The sequence below is a fragment of the Dipodomys merriami genome, unplaced genomic scaffold (genome assembly GCF_024711535.1).
Source record: "Dipodomys merriami isolate MVZ:Mamm:240054 unplaced genomic scaffold, mDipMer1.0.p SCAF_72, whole genome shotgun sequence".
NCBI lineage: Eukaryota > Metazoa > Chordata > Mammalia > Rodentia > Heteromyidae > Dipodomys > Dipodomys merriami.
Genome location: NW_027206313.1, coordinates 751,450 through 763,868, shown reverse-complemented (window position 1 = coordinate 763,868; position 12,419 = coordinate 751,450). Strand labels below are relative to the sequence as shown.

General features: G+C 37.4%; 1 protein-coding gene across 15 annotated transcripts in view; it reads left to right on the top strand.

Annotated features, from left to right (window-relative positions):
* The window catches only part of LOC138818218 (protein PRRC2C), a 75,562-nt gene that overhangs the window by 52,302 nt on the left and 10,841 nt on the right, over positions 1-12,419 (top strand). For 14 of the 15 annotated variants that reach the window (XM_070009219.1, XM_070009214.1, XM_070009211.1 and 11 more), the window contains exons 22-27: positions 49-300; positions 1,779-1,871; positions 5,602-5,703; positions 7,556-7,757; positions 10,448-10,651; positions 12,110-12,222. In XM_070009219.1, the coding sequence (XP_069865320.1) occupies positions 49-300; positions 1,779-1,871; positions 5,602-5,703; positions 7,556-7,757; positions 10,448-10,651; positions 12,110-12,222 (966 nt within the window). The remainder of the gene's footprint in view (positions 1-48; positions 301-1,778; positions 1,872-5,601; positions 5,704-7,555; positions 7,758-10,447; positions 10,652-12,109; positions 12,223-12,419) is intronic. The other variant, XM_070009215.1, reaches the window with a different exon arrangement.

The window sequence follows — 12,419 nt, the reverse complement described above, 5'->3', positions numbered from 1 at the left end:
TTAATAAATGTTTCACACGGTAGTCCGTCTTATAAACATTGATTTTAGCTTCCAGATTTGAATCTCATAGAAAACAAAGAACATAAACCTGGTCCCATTGGAAAGGAAAGATCACTCAAAAATAGAAAAGTAAAAGACGCCCAACAGGTGGAGCCAGAAGGGCAAGAGAAGCCCAGCTCTCCTACAGTCAGAAGCACAGATCCTGTTTCAACAAAGGAAACCAAAGCAGTCTCTGAGATGTCTACTGAAATCGGAACAATGATCTCTGTGTCATCTGCAGAATACAGTGCTAATGCAAAGGTAAGGTTCATGTGTGGATTACCAGTTCACTTGATGTACAGGCTATATCTAAAATAAACCAGAATAACAGCAGTGTACTTTTTTTTGCTGAGGCAGATAAGCATGGAGCCTCTGAGTTATTCTGCCAAGTAGATGTTCTTCCTTTGGGTGGGGAAGGGGACCATCGTAGTAGTTGCTCTTAAACTCAGGGCCTCGCTCTTTTGCTGGTAGTTAGACATGAGAGTCTGAGATATGTTTGCCTAAGCTATCTTTGAACAAGGATCCTCATGTCCTCATGTCTTAGCCTGCTGAATAGCATGAGCCACCAGCACCTGGATACAAAGTAGATTTCCATGGTGTCCATCTGTAATATGTAATTGTTGGTAGTAAATTTTTGTAGAAATTCCTTTGTACTGAGTTGCTTCAATTGGAAAATGTCTACATGAAATGGGAATCTTTTTTGTTATGTTTGTAGGCTTTGCTAGAATGGCTCTAAGCTACTTTTTATTTTGCTAAAAGTGAGGAAAATGGCCAGTTTATAGTAACTACCAACTACCATACAGCCAGTTGTCTGTCTTGTCTTCTCTTTTTTTTTTTTTTCCTTGGTTGTGGTGCTTGGACTCTGGGCCAGTTGTCTTTCATGAGTGGAACCATTACGTTTCTTTGGTTAAACACTAAATGTTGATTGGATTTAAGGGCCAAATTGAATAAAGATAGATGTCTTTTAATATATGGTCTGCCCTCATCTGTGAGCTCACCATCCATGAATTCAACCAGCTGCATATCACAATCACCCCTCCCCACCCCTGCAAACAAAACTTGGATCTGTATTGAACAAGGACTCAACCACTGAGATATATCCTCTGCCCTTGACTATTTCCTAAACGAAATAGTGCAACTAAGTGTATTCTGAGTGTGAGCGTGTGTGTGTGAGTATGTGTATCAGGCATCACTGGTAATCTGTAGAGATTTATTGAAGGTATACTTGAATGTGTGCATATTTTATATAAGCAACTGAAGCTTCAACAAATTCTGATGTCTAGGGGTCCTGAAACTAGTTTGCCATAGATACCAACAGGACAACTATATTTATTGAGGCAAATTTCTGTTTGCCATCTTGTGTTCACTCCAGTACATACAGTCATGAGAAGGAATATAGATTTGATCTCATCATATAATTCAAAATGTATAACCTATAGATAAGTATGGGAAATGCATAAAATATTTAACATGAAAATAAATATTTGGTACTATTAATGACCTCCTAGTACTATGCAGTGCATTTTTTAAATATGAAAAGGCTCAGTAATAAAGTTATTCAGCATATGAATATATCACCACTGCTGTTTGAGAATTTAGTTTTAAACGAAGTCTTAACTATTTGCCCTCCACTGCTTTCTTCCAAAACAATGTTACTGTTAGGGCTATCACTAAAAATGTGTTTTATTTGTTCACTTTGTAAAAAAGTTCTTTTTTTTTCTCTTACTCTTCTTCCACAGGAGTCTGTAACAGATTATACTACACCTTCTTCTTCTCTGCCTACTACTGTGGCTACTAATAGTACAAAGATGGAGGATACTTTGGTTAATAATGTAAGTAATCACTTGAGATTTTGACAAGTTTGGCTAGGAATCTTGAAGTTACCTCAGGTCTTTTACTACTATTATGTCCAATATTTGACTTACCAGGGAAAAACTGATAGTAAATTTGTTTCTGTAAGCATTGTATTATAAGTCATAACAATAATCAAAAATAGGCCTTGTGCCGGGCGCTGGTGGCTCACGCCTGTAATCCTAGCTACTCAGGAGGCTGAGATCTGAGGATCGCGGTTCAAAGCCAGCCCGGGCAGGATAGACCATGAGACTCCTATCTCCAATAAACCACCAGAAAACCGGAAGTGGTGCTGTAGCTCAAGTGGTAGAGCGCTCGCCTTGAGCTGAAGAGCTAAGGGATAGCACCCAGGCCCAGAGTTCAAGCCCCATGACCGACAAAAAAAAAAAAAAAAAAAAAAAAAAAATAGGCCTTGTTTTGAAGCAGTATTGGTGATTGACGTAAGGCCTGCTTATGAGAAAATTGCTATACCTCTTGAGCATGTGCCAGGCAAAGTAAACTTTTACTTTTCCTTGAAATCGTCAGCTTTCCAAAGATGTTATTATTTCTTTTTCAGTTTATGTCTTTGCCAACATTGCTGCTATGAAAATTGAGCTATACTGTGTACAATTATATATGTGTACGTTATGTTGAGCTATAATGAAGTATCTAAAACTACTTCCAAACTCAAATACTCTCATATTAGGTGGTGTTGAATCCCATTGTAAGTTGAATCCCAGTCTCTCGGAGTAAACATGCTATAGTTGAAGTTTATGGTAAAAGCTATACAGCCAGTCTCATACAGTTGGCTCATAGTGGTTGTCCTAGCTACTCAGGAGGTTGGACCCTTACCTCCAATTAACCGCCAAAAAGCCAGAAATGGAATTGGGTCTCAAGTGCTAGAGCACTAGCCTTGAACACAGAAGCTCAGGGACAGTGCTTAGCCCCTTAGTTCAAGCCCTAAGACTAGTACCAAAAGAAGAATAGTTAAGATAATTTATCATTTTGTCCAGCTCACTGATAGAAACGTTGTAAACTGAAAAATGTTAATAACAGTATAACTTAAGAGCAGCGCTTTAGAAGTAATTTACGTGCAGCTGTCCTTTAGAAGAAAAATGTTGCAGTAATATTGTCAGCTGATCTTTGAAATACAAACCTCTATTCAAAAGCTATGAGACTAAACTTAAAATATTAATTTTCAAAAGTATCTTTTACATGTACATATTGTAAGGTTTTTCACAAAGAACTTTATCATTTTGAATATAATTATCTTAACTTTGGCCTTGCATTTTTCCCCATGCTGTTTCCTCTAATAGCAAGTATACGGAATTTTAGAAAAGTGATGTACATGTAATCCAATTTTGGAGCTCCAGTGGAAAGACTTAATGGAATGGAGAAGAATGAGTGATACTTTCTCATAATGTTAAGAGCAAAAGAGCTGTGACATTTCGTCCAGTTTTTGATACTAAATTTTGATGTGTCAAACTAGGCCTCCCAAACATATCTTTTTGAGTGGCTTGAATATTTTTTGTTAACTCCTTGTGTGGTAGAAAACCTAGGAAATAGAAGATGTCCCTTCATTTTAAATACTAATATCAATTCCTAGATTATCTAAATACTGAAACAGTAAAAAATTAAGTATAATTTGCTCATTTTAAAAATATCAAATACTTAGCCGGGCACCGGTGGCTCACGCCTATAATCCTAGCTACTCAGGAGGCTGAGACCTGAGGATCACGGTTCAAAGCCAGCCCAGGCAGGAAAGACCGTGAGACTCTGATCTCCAATAAAACCACAAGAAAACCGGAAGTGGCGCTGTAGCTCAAGTGGTAGAGCACTCGCCTTGAGCTGAAGAGCTGAGGGGACAGCGCCCAAGCCCAGAGTTCAAGCTCCATGACCAACCAAAAAAAAAAATCAAATACTTGTAGCACATTCAGTTCGCCAAAAAAAAAAAGTATATGATGCTTCTTCTCTCAACCATCTGAAATAATATTTATTAAAATGTGGGGATAGCCAGACACTGATGTCTCATGCCTGTAATCCTAACTATTCAGGAGGCTGAGAGAGATCTGAGGATCATGGTTTCAAGCCAGCCCAGACAAGAAATTCCATGAGACTCTTCTCCAATTTACCACAAAAGGCTAGAAGTAGAGTTGTGGCTCAGGTGATAAGAGTGCTAGCTTTGAGCAGAAAAGCTCAGGGATGATGCTTAGGGCCTGAATTCAAGCCCCACAACCAATCCAAAAAAAAAAAAAAAGTGAGTATAGAAGAAAAAAAATTCCCAGAACCTTGAAAATTTTGTCTTGAGGATGAACATATGATCATTTTAATATTTTGTGCATGTTCTGTAAATGCATGGCTTATACATTGAAAACAACCAGAGGAACAAGACCCAGTCTCATGTAAATAGTCTGCAGTTTAATTATTAGCAGCATACTTGGGATATGTTTGGAGATAGAACTGTTAAGTTTGGGTCATGGAACATCATAGAGTTATTTCAGTTTTGCCTTATGCCGTATGTTGCAGGGATTCTGGACTTACTGTAGTAGTCAAAAGTCTCACATAGGAAAAATTTAAGTCCTTTTGAAGTTTTTCTTTTCAACTTTATACATAACTTTTTGTTTTCTTAACTAAGTTATATTTCAGTTTATTTCTGTTACTGATGCTTAATACAGTTTTTTTCTCACTGTCTTAATTGATACTTACTGAATAGTATTACCCATTACCTGTTTTTGTTTTCCTGAAGATTTAAAAGGAAGTGGCATTTTTATTATAATAGAGCATAATTTAGATACTTAAAAGAACCTACATTAAGTAATCCAGGCTGTGAAAGCTCTCTATGAGCTAGTCCATAGTATCTCAGAATGATAATTTAAAAAAAAAAAAAACTCAAGCATTTGGGGCTGGGAAGGTGGCTCAGTGGTAGAGCGCTTGCCTTGCATGCTCAAGGCCCTGGGTTCGATTGCTCAGCACCACATAAGAAAAAAAGAGCTGAGGGACAGCGCCCAGGTCCAGAGTTCAGGCTCCACGACCGGACCCAAAAAAAAAAAACTCAAGCATTTTTTTTCCTGAACAGCTGGGTAAACCAAAAACAGATAAACGGAAGCAATAAAATTCCAAGATAATAGAGGGAAAAGGGGGAAAACATATGTATGGGCAGTGAGTGGGTTTCCCATAATTGTTGTTATTAATTAGAATACTAGTAGAACAATTCTTGTTATAAAGACATAAGAATAATCTATACTCCAAGAATTACTTTTGTTCTTAAATATAGCTCTCAGAAGGTGGCATTTCAACAAAGAGATAAATATCATGTATTTCCAGTGTTAGATTCAGTACTCATGGTAGAACCTATGGTGAAATAGTATTCCTTAGAGCCTTGCTACTACACACTTGGCACTTGGACGTGCAATAGCATCATCACCTGGGAGCTTGTTAGACCCACGTGATTTCAGGTCTTAACCCTGACAAGCATAATCAAAAATTTAACATTTTAGCAGCAGTCTTGGGTGAGTCACACACGTTAAATGTGAGCAGCATCACCTCAGGTGTTTCTCTTTGTAACTTTACCATAATTATTAACTGTAGGTCGTTCTGTCGTGCCACAGATGGTGTAAATTAGTATCCCTGTTGACTCTGCTGAAAACCACAGCCTTGTGGTCGCCCTCTCCTTAGTGGGCATCCGTACATAGCACAGCTAGCGTGATACCTACCTGTCGCCTGCCTTTTCAGGTCCCCTTGCCCAGCACTCTGCCCCTCCCCAAGAGGGAGGCTGCACAACAGAGCTCCAGCCTCACTTCCGTTCCTCCCACTACTTTCAGCCTCACCTTTAAGGTATGTACAACGTACATCTCAAAAGGTCCATTATTAATGATTGCATGCACCAGTACGTAAACTAGAAAGACTTTATACTTTAAAATCTTACTAACCCTTAACACCACTTACCAGTGGTTTGACACCCTCTTGTTTAAAGCAAGCCCTATTGTGCTGTCTTTAAAATACAGGACATTTCTTGTTTGTGATTTATTTTCCAATAAATAATAATGGTAAGAATGTTGGTTTGTTTTGTTTTGTTTTTGTCTTTCCTGAGTCATGAATGAATTGGAATAATACAGGGTAGTGACAAATATTAGATGAAAGAGCAGTTAAAACAAGTTGTTTGCCTTGGGGTTAAGAGCTTAAGAAAAACAGGATATGAATTGTGGTGCTTATTCATGATCTGAGCAAATTAACATGACTTCTGTTACAGTTGGTCTTTCTGATGCATTGTTTGACAATGAATTTAGATAGCTTTCAAGAGAAGGAAAGAAAACCAAGTCTTTAGTCATGTGAACATTGTTGGTTTCTGGACTCTTCTGTTTGAGTCGTAAGCCTCATAATAACTTTCAGACTTGGAGATGGGGAATTTTATATAGCTAACTTGTGCTTTGTGTCATCCCTGGTTACAGCCACCAGTCACTTAACAGTTTGCTACTAACTCCTGTTTGCTTTTACTGTTGTTTTTCCAGTTGAATGAATGTCTCAACCTGTGTTCTTTAGTCTTAAAATGTATATGATTTTTATCATTAGAATAGAATGCCACATAAGCAGATGTATTATCTTCTGTAATGATTTTTAAACCAGCCAATTCTGTAAAATCCCTATTCAAACTTTGCCTTTCACTCATTTGGTGTCATTCAGTTAAGTTGCATTACCTTAAAACTTCCTCTGGTTCCATTTATTTTTATTTTTTATGTCATCTCTCTGAGAAGTGAATAAATTATTAAAAGGTTTTGTTTGGATTTCATTGGCTGTATATGCAATTAAATATTGTTAATTAGTTTGCTTGAAGCCAGAAATAGAACATTTTAGTTTGTTGTAAATGATTTAGTTTAATGTTTGGCATGTTAGGGTTGGAACTCTTACCTTGTGCTTGTAGCAAGCACTCTGCAGCTTCCTGCCCTAGGCTTCTCTTCAGAATGTGTAATTATGGCAGTCATTAAGAAAAGGTTAAGTAGTATGTGTATTTTTTTTTTACAGGAAATAGAGTAAAATATGTACTATTTCTCAAATTTTTAAAGTAGGTTAAAACTTCAGAAATGTGTACCTCAAAGACCCACTTTCCTAACAGTGCTATTAAAAATTGAATGTGCCAGATGGCAGTGCTTGGGCCTGTAATCCTAGCTGCTCAGGAGGCTGAGATCTGAGGATCACAGCTCAAAGTCAGTCTGGGCAGGAAAGTCCACAAGATGCTTAAACTCCAGTTAACTCATCCAAAAGCCCTAAGTGGAGCTGTGGCTCAAGTAGTAGAACACTAAAAGATCAAGAATAGCACTCAGGCCCTCAGCTCAAGCCCCAGAAATGGCAACAACAAAAAAAAAATTGCTTATATAAACCATTACAACTCAGTCTTAAGGAGATTATCTTCAACCCAATTTTTGCACTGGTTCTGCTAAAAATCTTCAAAATATGCACACTTTTATTATTAAGTATGCTCATATTTGTGATAATTGTCTTGTATGCTCCATCTTATTAGATATGTGTAGCTATTGATCACGTGAACTATGTCTAATTTGAGGTGTGCTACAAGAACAAAATACTAGAGGGCTGGTAGATTGTCTCAGTTTGAGTAAAGGAGCAAATGAAAAATGTAATCATAGGGTTATATTTTATGTTAACATTGTTATAAATATCTATGTTACTGCAGATGGAATCTGCACGCAAAGCGTGGGAGAATTCTCCGAGCATAAGGGAAAAGGGGTCTCCAGTAACCTCGACAGCTCCCCCAATGGCAGCTGGAGTCAGCAGTAGCACTAGTGGACCAAGCCCTGCTAACTACAATTCATTCTCTAGTGCGTCCGTGCCTCCGATTCCTGTGGCTTCTGTCACTCCTACAACATCACTGTCTGGTAGAACTTCTTTTATACCCTTTCCTTAAATCTTTTTTTTTTTTTTTTCTTTTTTGGGGGGAGGAGAGGAGGGCCTTGAACTTAAGGGTTTGTAAGTTATATTGCTCAAGGCTAGCTCTACCACTCTGAGCCCCAGCTCCACTTCCAGCATTTTGGAGATAGGAGTCTTGTGGGCTTTCCTGCCCAGACGTCACACCTCTATCCTCTGATCTTAGCCTCCTGAGTAGCTAGGATTGCAAGCATGAACCACTGGTGCCCATGCTTAAATATCTTTTTGTGATACTGGAGATTGAATCTAAAGGTCATAAGCAGGGCTGGGAAGGTGGCTCAGTGGTAGAGCGCTTGCCTTGCAGGCATGAGGCCCTGGGTTCAATTCCTCAGCATTACATAAGCAAAAAGAAAAAAGCAGAAGTGGCGCAGTGGCTCAAGTGGTAGAGCACTAGCCTTGAGGGACAGCGCCCAGGCCCAGAGTTCAAGCCCCACTACTGTACCCAAAAAAAAAAAAAACTAAAGGTCTTAAGCATTCTAGGTAGGCACTCTACTACTGAGCAGCATCTCAGCTTAAATATCTTTGATTATTTAGAATTTCCTATAATCTTCATTAAACATGAAATAGTTATCATTTCTTTTATAAACTACTCCTTTACCCTCTCAGAATTTGGATTAGTATGAAAAACATTTTATTGGTGGCTTACTAAAATAGATTTTGCTAGATCCTCATGCATACTCCAGATACTAGATCAGGCATTGATGAAAAGAAATAATATCTTCTAAATTTTTCTGTAAATTTACCTTTTAATTTGCATTTTCATATATACACAGCTACTTAGATCACAGAATGGCACGGTGTTTAAATAGTTTATACAGTCTATCAAATTTAAAGGTACCATTTGCCTAAACCTGTGGGAGTAATTTATTTTTTCTAATGACATTTTATATGTAAAGCCAGGTTCAGTGTACATGTACGATCAGCTGGTCAAGGGGAGTGGGAATGAAGACAGAAAGCATTGTTAGGGCCATCTCAAAAAGCTAGACAAACAGAAGTTTTCTGTAATTCCGGCCATGCACGAAGAGTTGATAGGAGGGTCATGGTCCCAAGCCAGCCCTGTGGAGCAAAAGGGTTAAAGAGTTAGGAGTTCCCACCTGAATAAAGCAAAGAAGTATTACAAATGTGGCTCAATTGATGGGGTACCTAGCTAGCTAGCAAGCTTGAGACCCTGCTTTCAAACCTCTAGTAACACTGAAAATAAGAAGTAATTTTGGGTTAGTTGTATTTTGTTTGTGTTTGAGGTGTAGGCTGAAATGCATTATATTTTGGATTGGTTTGGTTTGATTGGGTTGTTTACTCCAATTTTGAATTTGTTTTGGTTTGTTTACTTTGATTGTCTTATTAGTGCCTGAGGCTAGTGTTTTTCTTCCCTATTTTCTTAAATTTTCACTGGTGTAGAATCTTTTCAAACTGTCCATTTGGACCCTCTCTGCCTCTAAAAGAAATACATTTTCCTAAAATGCTTGACTCTAGAAAAATTGCACCCTTTACTTAATATATAATCATGGTTCTTATAAAATAACTAAAATAGATATTTTGGCTGAGCACCAGTGATAGCAGTATTATTGTACCAATTAGAATTTTCAGTTTGTTCTGTTTATATTACTATGATCACATAGCTCATTGATTAACACACTTAATTGGCTCTTTAGGGTCTAAATTTTACAATTTCACCTCGTTACTCATCTTTATTTGTATCTTAAGATACATCAGTTTCACAGAAGAGAAAAATCTAATCTTAATGAATGACTTTTAGGAGTAATTATGATCTCTCAAAGCCCATTTGCATTTATAATTAGACCTAATATGCAGCACTTTATAAATTATCCTGGTTTTTTTGTTCAGTTGTTGGGCTTGAACTCAGAGCCTGGGCCCTGTCCCTCACCTCTTTTGTTCAAGAGTCACAGTTCCATTTCTTAACTACCCTTTTACTCAGTCGTCTTTTTTTTTTTTTTTTTTTTTTTTGTCCGTTGTGGGGCTTGAACTCTTAGCTCTTCATATCAAGGCGAGCACTCTACCACTTGAGCCACAGCCCCACTTCTGGCTTTTTCTGCTTATGTGGTGCTGCAGAATCCAACCCAGGGCCTCATGCCTGCAAGGCAAGCACTCTACCACTGAGCCACCAGCCTTTTTTTTTTTTTTTTTTTTTTTTTTTTTTTTTTTTTTTAACTATCTTATATCTACTTCTGGCCTAAGGCAATTTGAGAATGGTTTCAGGTCCCATCCATGATCATAACTGAAATCTAAATCCTCAAATCATTTCCATAAAATGCCATATTTGCATGTGTCCTACATACACCCTCTAGTATACATTGAATTGCTTCTAGATTGCTTAAAATACACACAGAGCAGTGATACTAGATACTACATTAAAAATGAACTATACAGCTTGTGGGTGGGGATGGGAGGGAACAACTGAGATAGAACAAGGGAAGGGGCGACATTGTCTAAAAAGAAATGGACTCTTTATCTGACTTTTTCTCAAAATTTTTCAGTACTACAGTATTTGAATACTCCAGTGTAGAACCCATCCATATGAAGAGCATACTTTATATGTTGGGTGTAAACATTAATTTTCTCAGTTCCTGGTTGGCTTTTTTAAATATGCTGTATTTTCCTCTTGTCCCTTCACCAAATACAGGAGCTGGTACATACACTACCTCTTCTTTGAGTACAAAATCTACGACCACATCAGACCCTCCTAATATTTGTAAAGTGAAACCGCAACAGTTACAGACAAGCAGCCTGCCTTCTGCAAGTCATTTTTCACAGCTAAGCTGTATGCCTTCTCTTATTGCCCAGCAACAACAGAGTCCACAGGTTTACGTTTCTCAGTCTGCAGCAGGTAATATTGTAAAGAGTGGCAAGAATGAAGATTTTTTAACATCATTTTTTTTCTCTTATCTAATGCTTTCCAGATTAGTTTTTTTTTATATGCTTTATAAATATGTCCCTCTACAGAGTTTAATTCTATCCCTCCTTAACAAGAATTTTAGGACTCTCGGGCACTGTGGATGTGTACCAATATTTCTTGTACATTTCTGACACGATGATCTGATAGCTTGCAAACTAATATATAAGTATGCCATATTTATATGCCATATTTTCATACAAATAATAAACAATAAAGGTTACAGACTGAGAGTAGAGTATCTGAAACTTTTGAATATCACCGTTCATCTGTAATATTTGAAGTACCTAAACTCAGTAATCATTTAAATTTAAAATAGGTGCATTTTTTTTTATCTTGTATAAGGTTAGTAAGTACCGTCTGTTAATAATCATTACCTATCAGTTATTATCTGCCTGTACGAGGCAGTATTAATACTATATATTGACATAATTATTTTTGAAAATTGTCTTAGAAGATTTATGAGTATATAATATCACTTTGGTTAACAGATGTAAGAGTCCTATCTGACAACTATGATAGTGACAAATTAAAAGTTACGAGTTTTCTTGAGTATACTGCTGTATAAAAACAATCACAAAAGCTGTGTGCCAGTGGCTCACGCCTGAAATCCTAGCTACTTAGGAGACTGAGATCTGAGGATCACGGTTAAAAGCCAGCCCAGGCAGGAAAGTCCATGAGACTCTTTATCTCCATAAAAGCACTAGAAAACCAGAAGTGGCGCTGTGGCTCAAAGGGTAGAGTGTTCGCCTTGAGCTGAAGAGCGCAAGGACAGCGCCCAAGCCCAGAGTTCAAGCCCCATGACCAACCAAAAAAAAAAAAAATCACAAAGTAGTAAGATACGTTGTATTAAATACACTATATATTAGTTAAGTTTCTGCTAAATTGTAATGAGAATATTTCAGATGGAGTACATTGCTTGTTGGGTGTGTAGGTTTGTTTATGAAGCGTTACTAGCATAGTCTCTATTCATGATAACTTTTTTTTTTTGCTGGTTGTGGGATTTGAAATCAAGCCCTGTACGTTCCCTGCTTACTTGCTTGGTTGGTACTCTACCACTTAATACTTGCTTTCAACCTGGCTTTTTGCTGTTCATTTGGAGATGGAGTCTCATGGACTTTTGGCACCGGCTGGCATTGAGTTGCCCATCTCCTGAGTAGCTAAGGTTATAGATGTGACCCACTGGCACCAGCTTACATTTTACATTTCCTTCTCTCTCAAAAATTTTACATCTTTTTGAGTGGTATGTTTTTACATTTCTAATTTTTCAAATGTAACTATTTTCATATGATTCATTTGAAATCTCTATAAAACTATTTGCTATTTGGAAAACGTTGAAATTTAGACACTTATTATTGTTCATTATGTTTTGTTTTTCCTGATGGTCTACAGCTCAAATCCCAGCTTTCTATATGGACACAAGTCATTTATTCAATACTCAGCATGCACGGTTAGCTCCACCATCCCTTGCTCAGCAACAGGGCTTTCAGCCAGGTCTCTCTCAGGTAAATATCAAAGACTACTTTGTCCTATATTCGTTTCTTGACATTTTTATGGTTTTAATATTTTTGTTGAACTCCCATAATAAGCTCCTTGATGTTATATACTTACATAGTTATGGTCTTACCTTGCATAAGGGACTAGCAGAATTTTTAAGCCTCTGCAAATTTGCCAGTGCTGAATTCAGCTAGCTAATAATGTT